General features: G+C 32.0%; 1 protein-coding gene across 4 annotated transcripts in view; it reads left to right on the top strand.

Moving 5' to 3' along the window:
• The window catches only part of MFS16 (major facilitator superfamily transporter 16), a 119,235-nt gene that overhangs the window by 62,129 nt on the left and 41,684 nt on the right, over positions 1-15,422 (top strand). For 2 of the 4 annotated variants that reach the window (XM_075378337.1, XM_075378338.1), the window contains exon 7: positions 14,492-14,755. The exons of the other annotated variants lie outside the window; for them this stretch is intronic. In XM_075378337.1, coding sequence (XP_075234452.1) covers positions 14,492-14,755 — 264 coding nt within the window. The remainder of the gene's footprint in view (positions 1-14,491; positions 14,756-15,422) is intronic. 4 annotated transcript variants of the gene reach the window in all.

Raw genomic sequence — 15,422 nt, 5'->3', positions numbered from 1 at the left:
TTCTTCTCTATCTCTATCTCTATCTCTATCTCTATCTCTATCTCTCTCTATCTCTCTCTCTATCTCTCTCTCTATCTCTCTCTCTATCTCTCTCTATCTCTCTCTCTATCTCTCTATCTATCTCTCTATATATCTCTATATATCTCTATATATCTCTATCTATCTCTATCTATCTCTATCTCTATCTCTATCTCTATCTCTATCTCTCTCTTTCTTTCTTTCTCTCTAAAAATCCACATACAGGTATCATCCTGTGATTTTTGTGTAGCCTATCCTATATTTTTGTAGCCTATCTTGCACAGAGATTATGTTCATTTAGTTTTATAGCAATAATAACTACTCCTTTTTTCATCATGAACATTTGTGTGGTCTTCATTAAACTTGCAATATCACTGCCTTATCTTTCCTTCACTCATTACTTAGGCCCATAGATTTCATAAAATTCACTATGAACTTTGGAAGTATTAAGAAATTGAAATTTCACTCTGAATTTCACAAATGTTAGAATTGTTTATTGTTGCAGTAACCGTTAATTACTATCACTGGTAAGGCAAATAACAGACTGCTGACAAGGTAGCAAGCTAATGAAGCAGATAAAAAGCTACTGCATATCTGTGATATCCACTACTGACAATGCAAAAGTCCCTATTTTTTAAACACATGTTGCATAATTAATTACATTACAGGCAATTCATTCCTCTATTCTTAAATATTACTTTTTGATCTAAAAATAAAAATAATATTTTGGCATTTTCCTGTAGCTTCTAAAAATTGGCAGTTTTCATAATTGAAATTTTTTTAAATGAAATATATTTTCTATAAAATAAATGTTGTAGTTACAAGAAATGTTTTACATTTTTAGATTACTTTTTTAAACCAGACAGTTTTTTACCCATATTTAGTATTATTTATTTATATATCTTGATTTTTCAGTGTGTACACTAAATGTTTTTCTGAAATAACCCTTGAATGCATGAATTGGTTAGGACTAAGATTACATAAAATAAAAGAATTCAGTTTTCAATTACAGGAAAATATTTTTATTTGAAGTTCGTGATTTTACATCCTTGTTAGGTAGTTTAAGAATGACACTTTCTTTGTTCAATCTTTCTTCAATCATTTTGATGATTCTTCCTTTGACTTATGTCACTGCACTACTCTTCAGCTACCTAAATGGTATTTTCAAGAGCCTACAGAATCAATTTGGGGCATTCTCTTTTCAATTCATTATTGATGACTCTACTGATGTTATTGAGAGTTTGGTTTTGGCAGTTAATGTATCATAGCTACATATGGCTCTCAGAAGGAAAGTGAGGTATCAAATGTTGCCAAATGTATCTGACTTTCTCATTACCCTTCTCATTTCTCTCACTCGCACATTGCCATCGATCTAGCAATTCTTTTCTCTGAAAGTTAAGTGTCAACCATTTTCCGAAATATCATTTTTAATTTAATTTTTTTGATATTATTTTATTTTTATTGTAGATCTGTTATGCTTTTTTTTGTATTTTTTTATTTTTTATAATTATTTACAGTAGGCTACAATGTATTTATTTTATTTTTACATTAAAATTTACAATAGTTATTAATATTATAATAATCACTACAATGTATTATTTAAATTGGGGAGAACAATTGCCATATTATAAAAATAATTATAAATAAATACTGTGGCATTATTCATCAGAAAGTGGTTGATTCCGTCCATTTTGTCATTTTCAGAGCTGCTATCGGAACTGGAAGATGAATCAGATGATTCTTCTAAATTTATAATTAAATTGTTTACGTCCGAGGGAATTTCTTGTTCTATGGCATCATATATAACTCCTCTAACACGTTGCACCACTTTTCTCCAGTCTTGAGGAGTTACACTGTTTTTTCCTTGCAATGTAATTTCTTCTATCTACATCATTGTCAACTTTTTATTATAATTTTTTACATATCTTTTGATGTAACAACACACAATTTCACTAGCAGTGAAGTAACAATGATAGGGAGGCAATTGGCCTGCTATTTCATTGTTAGGTCTTAAAGTTTTTTCCCTGAATAATTTCCAAAAGTTGTCCTTTGGTTATTGAATGGTCTGCATTGACCCCATGTGAAAGTAGCTAATCAATCAACTCGTGTTGTTTCCAGTTAGCGTTAGTTGGGGCTTTATTTATCCAGTTGCACTGAGTGATACAGAGCATTGTCCATTAATATATTACCATTTTGTGAATGTTTCATTATTCATCTCCTCGTGGTAGTTCATTTTATTTGATTTGAACATTAATAATGCTTCATTCACAAACCCATCAGCTGTTCCGGCATGACAGACAATTAATCTTCCAACCCGACCAATTGGCACAGGCACAGTATTGACAAGAGTTTCATCTGTCCATGCTTTTGGGTTCAAGTGGTTAACACTAACCCAAGTTTCATCTAACTAAACAACTTCATTAAAATTAGCTTCATTTGCTTCAGAAAAATACTATGATGAGTATAAATATTTATGTGGGAAGTTTATTTATTTAAACTGCCCTCCTGGGTTGGTAATTTAACATGTTACCATTTGTAGGTATAGCCCTGCCAATGTTTGTAACTGGAAGGTCATTCATTGATGATTGCTCAAGCGATCATTAATTGATTTTTTATGAGATTGCTGGTGGTTTGAGTCAGTGCTACCAGTGTAACATTCAGGTTCAGCATGAGAACTGTACATGCAGACTGAAATAAATTTGTTGATTTTCTTTTGGCCAGGCTTTGAGTTTTGGATCAGAGTCTCGAGGTTCTGGATTTGGAGGACCTGGCAGTGAGTATGTCGGTGGCCTTTATTGACGCTGCCGAAAACTCAATTCCCCACAATTCTGGTCTAGAGAGGCTTCCTCCATGGTGGAGCAGAGAATTGTCAGCTTTGAAACAGACTGTCAGTCATTTGTAGAGTGCTTCTCAACATGAGGGTGATCTGGAATAGCAGGCAGTTCTTGTGTCTGAATATAAAAATTGTAGATCTCAATATTTGCACATAGTTTGGATGGCAAAAAGGGATTCCTGGCATTCCTTTATGCTTGAGCAGGGGAACAAGGATCGCTGGGGAGTCATCTATAGGGTATTGGGACACAAATGACGTAAGGATGTGCTTCTGCCTGCCCTTTCAACCCAGTTTGGTGTAATTTCAGACATGTCTGAGATCTTATGCAAATTACTTGATGATTTACTGTCTGATGACAGTGAAGCTGGAGAAACTGCATACCATCTGCAGGTGCAGCGTGAATTTCCTCAGTTTCATGGGGGTGCAGTGTCCTTGGAGATTACTGACTCTGAAGTGCGTCAAGTTATCTGCAGTTTAGGTAGGGGCAAGGTCCCAGACTGCGATGGAATAACATCAGAGCTCATTGTTCGCTTGGTTGGGATTAGTGTGAAAATTATCACATGTGTGTTTAACAAATTTCTATTTGGAGGATAATTCCTGGTATTTGGAAGAAGGATATTGTTAAATTGTTGTTCCGTAACTAGTTTGAGCCAGCTAGTGCTGCACTTTAGTATCTACTAGCGCTGGCCTGTGTGTCAGTTTCATACTTCCATTCGAGTGAAGAATCCCGTCCGGCGCGGTCATGCATTCTCTTAGTCTAATGTGACTTGTTTTGTATAGTATTTTAAGTGTGTCTAATGTGACAGAATTAAATTCAACTGTCCTAGAAGAACATGGTTTCATCATTTCATCCAAATAAACAACTTAACAGTTGTTTAAAGGAGGAGACAAGGATCCCATTGTTACTTTGTTGTAAGGCCCTTGACATTGCTGTTGGTTATTGGTAAGGTCTTCGAAAAGGTTCTGTACCTGCGTATAAATTAGAGGCTGATCTTAGAAAACTTACTGATGGAAAATCAGTACGGGTTTCATCCCAGAAAGGGTACCAAGGATGCCATACTTCGCATGATGAGTGTGGTTAGAGCTATCCCCGTGGCCGGTACACTGTGGAATGTGTTACAGTTTGAGGGCAAGAAGATGTCCTCCATTAAAGCCATTAATGGCAAGGAACAGGGCGGGGTGGTGTAGCGACCTGACACGCTACGAGGCGGTATCTTCTCCCCTCGGGGGGAGTCGAGATGTGGTTAGAGCTAGTGAGGAGGAATATGTTCTGGGATCTGTGGTACGTTTAATAACCTGTGTCGTTTATCAGTTATAAAAGAGACAATGCACTGATAGTGAAATAGCAAGTAATGCAAAGCTACTTCAGTCATTGGAATGTGCTGCTCTGCGAGGGCAGACATGAGGTAGGCAAGACTGTCCCAAGGGTTGTCCTCAGGGCAGTGTGTTGGGTCTATTGTTGTCAGTGGTGGAGTTTGATTCTCTTCTGTGACTGAGATTGCCCGGCAGGTGTCTCATTGTGGCTTATGCCAACAATGGGCTTCTGCTGGTCAAAGGAAGCTCATGGAGGGAGGTTGAGCTCCGAGCCACCGAGGCATGCAAGATACTTGTGGGGCCATCAACATTAGATGACGTTCAGCTCGAAGACCATGATGATACTTCTTAAAGGTTGTTTGCCAGTGAGGTATCAGGTTTGTGTTTCGATGTCAGGCCTTTGTATTAAATATGTTCAAGTTCAAATGAACCTCTTCGGGATGTTTCTTGTTGAGGAATTACAGTTCAAGAAGCACCTTAATTACTTCGCAGAGAAGGCCTGTTGTGCTTTCTTTGGTATTCGACAAGTGGTCAATCCTGATTGGGGTCTTAATTTTAAGACTATGATTATCCTGTATAAGAATGTGTGTGAGGCAATTATGTTATATGCGGCGCCTGTTTGGGTGGATGGACTAAAATTTAAAAGCTATCGGGATATATTATTAAGAACTCAGCGCCTTATATTATTAATGATAACAGGAGGTCACTGTACTATTTTATGGGAGGCAATCTTGGTGATTGCAGGCGTGAAACCGATAGATGTAATTGTCTCAGAAAAGCAGCAACATTATGTTGCTAAGAAGTCAGGTGAATTGACTTCAGAAAACATTTGCGGGAGAGCAACATGGCAATGCTTTATGGTAGGCCAGATGTGATGAGGCAGAGGGTGGGCATTATACACATGATCTCTTCCCAGATGTTGTTGTGTGCAGGGCGCCCCTTGGGTTCATCCTAACTAGTGTGTGACACAATTTCTTTCTGGGCATGGCATCTTCTGAAACAGACTCCAGCAGTTAGGTCTGGTGGATTCAGGCATGTGTCCAGATTGTGGACACTAAGATGGCGCAAACCATTTAATTTACAAAATATGAACTTATGCCGAAGACTATTTGTCAGCTTGACATTAGATCTCCATGAGAATTGGAAAAACTGGGCCGAATGGGTAATCGTTGAAAATTTCATAGGATACCTGGCTAGAGAATGGATTGCTGAGGGAATTCAGGGTTCTGCCTGGTCTTCCCTTTGATTTGGTTCTGTTGTTCTTGTGTTATAAGGTTTGATGTTTTTTGTAGTATTTTGTTTATTTAGTTTTATTTTTAACTTTATTTTTATTTCTTATTTTGTGTTGTGGTTGTATGTTGAATTCAACTTCTAACCTACTGGGTAGGTAGTTGAGTTTTTAATTTCAGTTCCTTCATGTCACTCTGTTGTAATGAGCTGTTACAGTAACAGTCGAGTTGTTAAAGAACTCAACATAGATGTGTTTTGTTTTAAAGAGTTCATTTCGTAGTTGTGCATCGATGGGAATATCACATGTGGTATTTACATCGGTGGCATCCTGACTGAGGCAAGAACAAGGCTGAGAGATGCCTTTTTCTGAGGTTCTGAAGATGACCTCTGGTAAAGTCCATAAGGGCTAGGTATGGGGTGGTGGTCATGGGGACCAAAACTGTCACATGGAGGGTGTCTTCCCCTACAGGTCAGGATGCACAGTTAAAGACTTCTCTATTAATAATATTGGAAACTGTATTCTTATAATTTTAAGTGCAGCAGCAGTACATTCTCTAACTTTTTGAAAAGGAATTTAAGGATCGTTCTTTTCTAAAATACTTTAATTAATTTTCAAAAAATTCTCTCACACTGCAGATCATTTACCACGCTTGGCTCTGAACCATTACATCACAACCAAAAACTGCCCTATCACAAACAATATGAGTGACAGGCCTACCTTTTTTTGAAGTCATTGCATGACAAAAATCACTAAAAGCTGTGGTTAATTAATGATTCTTGAAAAATATATGTTCTACAGTATATAAAAATACTCAGTATATAAAAAACATAGCATTGTATGTACAGACTAGTGTAATTTCTGGTAGTAATAGTACTTAAAAGTAATATTTTATATTATTGATGAAAAATGCTGTACAAACACAAGAAAAGTTAAATACAACACAGATGCTGTCCACACAGTAGCTACGGCATCTACTAGGGTTGCAGAGAGTGTGGTAATTCTATCTTTAAATTTTTATGGAATTATGTTGCATGTGTTGTTATGACCAGAGCCAATTTTCTTCTACCATTTCATTAAGAGAGAGAGAGAGAGAGAGAGAAAGAGTGCAATACTTCAACAGCCAGAATCAAACTTTAGATAACAGTATACCATGTGGAAATGTTTTTCAATCATCGTAAAGCTTGTTTTTATTTGGCCAAATATTCTTTCAATAACTGTTTGCACTTTATTTATTAATTATTTTTTCGTGTTCTGGAGGTTTTTGAAGGGTATTATTAACCATGTCTTACACCATAGCCACAGTCTTATTTCTTAAAAGTCAAGCAGCATCATTGAATGTTTTCATTACCTCCACATTACTACTTTGCCTCCATCTTCAACTATCACAGGTGTTGTGCCATGGAAAGAATCATCAATAGCAGTAGTGCCACCTGCTGTATCTAACATTACTTGTATGTTGATAATTAACCTTTCTGGTTTATATAACTGTCACAAAAGTTGGTCACCTTTTTCTATTACACAAGGCATTATGAACAGCATATTCATTTTTGTTTCAGTTTCATTGACAGTTTGCAGAAAATGAATCCAGTCAAGAGCTTTCTCCATTATCTTTTGCAAAACACAGTCGATTGTTTTACAGATAATTAATCTATATACACCACAATCTTTGGTGAAGGCATTTTGAAATCCTGAATAGAAGAGATATCAGATAAATATTTTCATCTTCTGATAAGAATTTAATCCTCCTCTCCTCGTTTCATTTATCTTGGGTAGAAATAGATTACATAAATATTCAACAGATTCTTTTTGGAAGTGAAAAATTTCTGTACACTTGCTAAGACTGTTAGACCTTCACTCTCAATAATTTTTGCAATTATACGCATTTAGTAACTCAGCCATTTAAAATACCCAGCACTTACTTCTACTTTTCAGGTTGGTCTTACAGCATTAAAGATTTTACAGTAATTACTAAAAGTAAAAGGAAGCATTTATTCAACTCATTTTTAAATATTTACAGACCAAACGTTTTTGTATGTTGTTTACTGTAAATACTCTGGAAGTTGCAAAATTTTTATTTTCACGAAATGAAGTTGTTGAGTCTTGTGGTGTGTGTGTGTGTGTGTGTGTGTGTGTGTGTGTGTGTGATGTTCGCAGTTATGTTGGTACCGAGACATATAGTGAATGTCAAGTATGAACATTGTGCAGTGTATTTCATTCGGTAGTGACCGATTTATAATCGCAAATCAATAAATATTGTGTTGCTACCAGCGGTTCTTTTTCTTGTGCAACCCCAACAGAAGTATTTACTGAAAAACAAACTGTTAAAAGTAAATACTTTTATTTATTCACTTTACCAAATATCAAAATTAAGAAGAAAAAAATAATCTCAAGTAGTACCATTTGTTGATGTTGCAATATTTCACTTGCCATGTCACTCTATATTGTTCGGTTTCCATTCTGCAAACCTGTAGGTGAGGTTATGTTTTATGCTAGCCTTGATTTTCTGGTAAAAAGAAAATGTAAATTCTTTAAGAGCAACATATTTGTGTGAAATTTTGTTTCAAATTGGCAAGATGTTCATATAAACTCTGAGCACATTCCAAAAAGGTAACAGAAACAAGAAGTGGTTCATGCATTGTGTTCAAGTATTATTCATTGTTATGATTGTTGTTGACTTTTTCAAGCATATCAAATGTACTCAAAATGTTAAGTGATGCCGATTGTCTTTTTTGATTGAAAAAGTATCAGCTGTTATAAATATGTCCCTCGCATATATTATAAACAGTTGAGATTATTATAAATATATCCCAATTTAAGTCCAATATTTTAGTTTTTTCCCCAAAACTGAATGTTATTACAAAAAAAGTTACATTACATACATAGTTCTGCTTGGTGAATGGCAAATATTGAATACACCAGTACTTTATTTTTTCAATCAAATGTCTTATGTAAAATGTTATTGAGAATGTTAGATGTATATACTAAATTTTAGTTAAAAGATTAGTACCAAATATAAAAAAAAGTTGAGAAGTTCATCTACACAGTCAAGTAGTTTGTGATCAAAACTATTCTTTTTTTCACATTATCACTTCTAGTTATTTTATTCTCAGTATTTTCTTAAATTTCTTATGTGGTGGGAAAAAGTTTCAAGTATTAACTTTGCTGTAAAAATTGAATGTTAAAAAAATTGATAATTTTTATACGAGGCTTGGCTGATAAATTTTGCACACTAGTGTGCTACACAGTGACAAAAGGTACTATTGAGTTGGGCATGGCAGCATATGAAAGCTAAAGTCCCTCTCTACAAACCTGCGATAATGCATTGAAATCCATTTACCGGTCTGTTTTCAGTAGCAGTTAAGAGTTAAGTATAGCCAATATGTCAACATGGTTTAAACAGCGCACAGTGATCAAATTTTTATAGCAGAAAAAGTGAATCCTATGAATACTTTTCATCATTTAAAAGCGGTTTACAGTAGTGAAATTGTTGACAGAAATACTGTGAATAGGTGGACATTGAAATTTCACAAATGTGAAGCTGGTAAAGTGGCAATTGAGAGCGCACCTCGCAGCGGACAACCAGTTTCTATGACTAATGAGAAACATCGATAGAAGGTAGACGATTAATTCAAGTAGTCTAGCTCACCATTCATTTAGTACTGGAAATCGAAATTCTCAATGAACTTGCCCGTCTAAAACCTCGTGAAATTTTATTTAGCAAAAATCTAAGATCTTCTAATCTTTCGGATAGTATTTGCAAACAATTAAAGTTTCATATTAGATTTACTTTAAAGTGACTGAAAAATCCATGAAATGACCAGCAACGCATCGCTATTCGGTTAGGCATATCTAAAGAACGAAGCCATATTATCGAGCAGTTGGGTTACCATAAAATCTGTGCACAATGGGTACCATGCAAACTCTCTGATGGCTTTCAACAAGCTGAAGTTTGAGCCTATTCTGCATTCGCCCCACTCGCCGGATTTGGCTCCATGCGACTTCCACTTCTTCCCTCATCTCAAGATGGATCTCAAATTTTACCACCGATGATGATGAGGTGAAGGAAAATGTGGCTGCTCGGATCCGAGAAAGATTGCCAGGATTTTTCAGTGACAGAATATAAAAACTTGTCACACGTTGGGAAAAGTGTATCAGTGTAAACAGGGATTAATTGAAAAATAAATACTGCATTTTGTAACTAAGGTATTGTACTTTCATTGATTTTTTATTTAATTTCAATATCTTTTCATTTCCATGCTACCCAGATGTGCAAAATTTATCAGTCAAGCCTCATACATTTCATTGTTTAGAATAACAGTTAGATGAAGATAAAAAACAGTTTTGTTTCTCAGCTCACGTATAGAAGAATAAAAGTATACGTGCTATTTGATTGAATGAGAAGATTCATTTATCACATAATGAAAAATTATGTTCATACGCTTTTGTAATTAATATTTTATTTGCTTTCTTTATTTTGCAGCTACATTAACTCTTGCACCTTTTATAGCTCACATTAAATAAACTTAAATTTAAATTACATAGCCTCTCAGTAAGTGCATGTTGCTTTATTGTTTTATTTATTTATTTTTTAACAAAATATTAATTTTCAGGAGTAATTCTTCTTTAAAACATGGTAGAATGGTTATTTACATTTATTGTTGTTTTATATATTTGCCTATTTTTAACGTTGTTTGATATTTTAGCATTTCATTGAAATATTATATTTATATTTAAATTGATTTAGTTATATGTTACTTGATTCTTTTTATATATTCACAGTCCTAGTCGTATGATGATTGATTATTGAGACGTTCTTATTTACACTATATGATTACTATTCTATTATTTGATCCTAGCAACTTTTTGAAACATTTAGTTACAAATATTAATGCTTTATTGTATAATAATAGTCAAACCAATGAACGCACCTAAACAGTGAAATAAGAAAGATTAGCATTATTGATTTATTCTGTGCGTCAAAGTAGCTCAAACGGTTATGCTTGTGTGGAAGGTTACTGAATCAGTTATATTTTAATGCTAGCGGCTTCTTGATGCTGGCATCTTCTGCTTCCATTCTATTGGGAGATGATCCATCGATGTATGAATTGCAGATAAATTTGTTACATTAGAAATGTATCTTCCAGAACACTAATTTGATCATTCGATTAATTCTGAATCAGTTTTTTCAATAAACAAACTGCACAGATTATACAAACAGTATAATATAAACAGAATATGCAATAAACAAACTGTTTATTGCAAATACTGTTAACTCAGTTGCACATCAGTCTTTGTTTCAACATAGTCTGGCTTCTTCATTGCAATTGTGTACAAGGAATCTCAAAAAAAAGTGAAGCAAAGAATAAAAAATAAGCTTTGTTTGACAAAAGGAATTGTGATTTAATTATTATCGTAAGGTCTATCCACAAAGGAATTCTTATGTTGTGGAATGAAATGTATTTCATGGGAAAACATATAGAAACCTTTTTAAATAGTTTTTATTTTATAGTACCTTCATATTTGTTATATGGTGACTTCTTATCGCTTAACTTGTCGTGTCATTAAACATAATGCTATATTTCGAAGCTGCTTTGAATTTTTCTGTTATTCTCAATACTGCTCTCAATTTTTATATTTTATTTTTATATATAATATGCATTTATTTGTAAAGGTTAGTCTTTTTAATATTAATATATGAATCTACATCTAATGAGTTGAAGCAGCATATACATTGTTTCACAACATATAGGTGTACATTAAATGAATTACTTTACACTATCACTTTTATTTTACACCGTGTTACTGAAATGCAGCAATTATATTTACCTTGTCAAGAAGGCAATGGGGAACTCCTTCACCCTTTTCTTTCCTCAGTAAGCCTTGCCCAGGATTCTTTTTATTTTTGAGAATGGCTGTCATTTTCAGGAATGATTGTAATTCATATCAGTGCGTCAAAGTGATACAACCATTCCGCTTATGGCACTTATCATTCATTTGTAGTAGGGAAATTGATTGAACAGTAGAACACTGCCCACTTGATTGTTCATTTTGTTTCAAACCTAGTGTAAATCTAAAATTGGTATCCTATGTAAATTTAAACACTTCTAAATTATTCCATCGATATAAATTATTAATGACCACAAAGGTCAAGTGTTATTCATATGACAAGATTGTGAATATATAACTTTAGTTTTAGTTTTAATATTGTATCCTATAAATAATATTATAATGACTTGATTTGTTTATATTTTGCTTACTGACATTCATTCTTTTATATTTTTTGTTTTCTTGTTTTCCTTAAATTTATGTTGTATTTAGATGACTTATCTTTTAATGCTATTTATTTAATTGCCTTTTAATTAACTCGCTTTAGCATTTTTTTCTTGTAACATTTCTATAATCATAATATAGATCATTATTATTACAAAATTAACATGATTGTAAGTATTATATATAAGATGTATTGATAAATGTAATGGCAGTTTATTTACCTTGGCAATGATTGTCTTTGTAAAAGTAAAAATTTCCTTTTGGTTTATTTTTAAATGTTTTATATATGTTTAAAAAGATCATTTCAAAGAGTTATTTGATATTTATTTTCTTCTTTAATGCCTGAACGTTTCTCATGCAGAAGACCCTCCCATTAGTCATGTTTATATTTCATGGTAACTTAATATAGTGTTTTAGGCAGGCTCAATTCATAATGATGTCTTCCTGTTTTCATACTCATTCTTTCTATACTGTAAATATATCAACTTTAGGCAGGTGTTGTGAAAAACAGCTTTGGTCCTTAATTTTTCTGAATATTGCCATGTCCTCCCATGTCAGAGGTGCCTTTCTTTCATCTAATATAAATGCAATCCATCGTGTAATAAATAGTCAAATCCTGATAACAAATTGATAAATAAATACATTTCGATAAAACATTTATCACCATCGTGAAAAATGTACATTTAAACATTGTAATACTGTAAAGCATGTCTATCAAAAACATAGACTGTTTAAAAAAAGGTGCTAGGGATTACATTTATGCATTACAGATACTCAAAAACAAGTATAGCAAGAAGAGGCTGCCACCTCCACACACAAAAGTCAAATGGTGTGGGTTAATGTGAAAAAAATATGGAGAAGTTATGTAGTATCACTACACTTTGACACAAATTTTAATTTATTTGTAAATAGTTAAACCTTACTGCTGCACCCTCTTTTAATTTATCAACAAAATTAAAGTAAAGGGGAAAGTGTGGTGATAATGTCAATAAAAGAGTATTGGGTTTTTTGTAGATCTTTATATTTTAGAGTAAAATTAGTTCATCTAAACAAAAAAACCGTATGTATGTGTGTGCATATATATGTATACATGTATGTTACACTGCTTTTGGCCTTATATCTCAGGTTTGACGAAACTGATTTTCTTCAAATTTGGCCCAAGTATTTCTACATATGGGGGGGCATTGATCATTTAATTTTTTCAAGATTTGTTAAAGGAGTGGGGTATTATCACAAAAAACCAACATCAATTTTCTTCAGAGACATTTAAGAGAAAACTTTATTAAAGCAAATTGTTACCTATAGTGCAAAAATTTGTTCAAAACATCAACCCTTCCACCTCTTAAAATTGAGATATATAATTTTTTTTATTTTTTTTCTTTGTCTTTTCAATTTAAATATTTTTCAATTTTTTTTTTGAAAGCTTATACTTCATATACATAGCTATCAAGAAATGTCTGCATTTTTTTTTTAAATTTTAGACCCATGACCTAAAATTCAAAAAATCTTTTTGAAAACTATAACTAAGCAGATTTGTTAACCTATGTATGAACATTTTTAGAAAAAGTTTTTTAAAATTTACTCCTCATGCCAAAAAATATATATATATTCTGGTTTTGTTTCTTTTTGCATATTTCTTCATCATTTAAAGGAGTATTAAGAATAAAGTAACTTTTACAGCTATATTGTATTCCAGTTCCAAGAGAAGTAATTTTTTTCATTACTTTCTTAAAAGTTATACTTTATTTTTTCAAATATTTTTAAACAGTTCTCTTTTAATTATTTATTTATTTATTTTTTATTTTTTTTGTTAGGAATCACTTCTTTATAAATAGACTTTTCTAAATTATCTCCTATAAGAAGCCCCTAAAATAAAAAGTTTTTTTATTAAAAATTTGTGAACGTAATGCTTAAATTTTAGTTTGGTAATTATCATAATCAGTAAAAAAAAGAGTCCCCCTTGATACTTGGGATCCCATTTTTTTTTAAATTCAGAAAGTTTTTTTAATCTCAATGTTTATAATACTAATTTTGGTGAATATTATCATTATTAAGAGCCCTTTTAATACTGCAAAATTGAGATATAACACGTAATGACTTTTTAAGGCTATTTTATTTTCCAATCTTGTAGAATTTTATGATTTCATTTTTTTTTATAATTTTGTTTTACTCTTTTTTTATTTACTATTTTTTTAAATTTGTAGAATTTTTATTTTATCAATTTATAAAAAGATGAAATTATTTTATTATAAAAATAGTAGTTAAGACCCTTAATGTTTCAATTACAAAAACTTTTTTGAACCCAGAAATTTCTTTTCGAATTCAGAAATATGAAATTTCAGAAATTTTGTGATGTAAAAACCTTGCAAAATATTGTATGACTTGACTGGTGTAGCCGGGAAAGTCATGCAATACTTTGCCAGTTTTTTTATTATTATTGAGAAATGTATATATTGATTATAAATTGTTGTAAGGTTAACTAATTTTGTAAAAAAAAAATTGTAAGAGATTGATTTAAAATATAATTGTTCCATTATAAACAAAGAAACTACGAGGGTACTTTGGAAAGTAACTTTTATTTGGCTGCAAATAAAAACCTGCATAAATAAAAATATATTTTCATAAATCAATTAATTATCCTATTTCTGTTTTTGTTTGGGAACTCATCAAAGTTATCTGTTTTATTTTACTTTTATTTGCATTTATTTTTGCGTTTAGTTTCTTTTAATGATATTAAGAGTTTTAGTTTTCTCTTTTTTTACTATTTACTATTTTAATTTTATTAATTAATAATACTTGATGAATTATTTATATATGTATTACAGAATAAAATTAAAAATCAAACAGTTAAATGTTCAACAAATAATTTAAGTGTTAGTAATTTCAATGATAGCAGCCTCAGTTGCCATTATATAAAAAATTCTCATCATACTGGTGGTCCTCTTGCTTCTGCTTCTACATCTTTATCTTCAATTTCTTCATCATCTTCACCTTCATCTAAAAAACAGATCGTAAATGTAAATAAATCGGTCTCTACTACTTCTGCTACTAACATCAGAGAAGGCCAAAACTATGTTTATGTTCAAGAGGTATGGTAAACGCTTAAAGTTATCAAATATTAATATAAATAATAAAATAATATAACACTTCTGCTGATGTAATTTATTAATATGGTTTTAATAATTATTATTTGTGTAAATAAGTAATGTATAAAGTATTCAAGATATCACCTCTCGCTTTGCCTTGTACTTGTTAACAGCAACTACTATAGTTAATACTCCATTATTTCAGGATCAAGAGCAAGCTTTAAGATCATCTTATCTGCTGTATTAATATTTATCAGGTATAGTGCGGTTATAATAAGGGGTGTGTTAAAATTGCTGTATTATACTTATTGTATGGGGCTTGTAAAAAGTATTTCACTATTTTAGAAAAATGAGATTTTTACCACAAATACTTACATAAAACATTAAACGTTAAAAAAAGCACATCCAATTCTGAAATCTCTTAATTTTTTATAGTGATCGCCTCCCATAATAAATAACTCAGAACATTAATTTTTACCTGTATGTAGTACCATGCTTAATGGTTTAATTTTTTTTTTATTTATTACTGAAAATTGTTTAAAACTATTTAAATAAACAAGTGGTACATATTTACGGTAATCATTTGGTACTTGTTTAAAATAATTCTAACCAGATAATGAAATTATCTATCCGCATAATGAAATATCTAGCGCATGTTTTCTGTTAAGTG

The sequence above is a fragment of the Lycorma delicatula genome, chromosome 11, assembly GCF_047948215.1.
Source record: "Lycorma delicatula isolate Av1 chromosome 11, ASM4794821v1, whole genome shotgun sequence".
NCBI classification, from domain to species: domain Eukaryota; kingdom Metazoa; phylum Arthropoda; class Insecta; order Hemiptera; family Fulgoridae; genus Lycorma; species Lycorma delicatula.
Note: the sequence above shows the minus strand (reverse complement) of the source record. Positions and strands in the feature narration are given on the sequence as shown.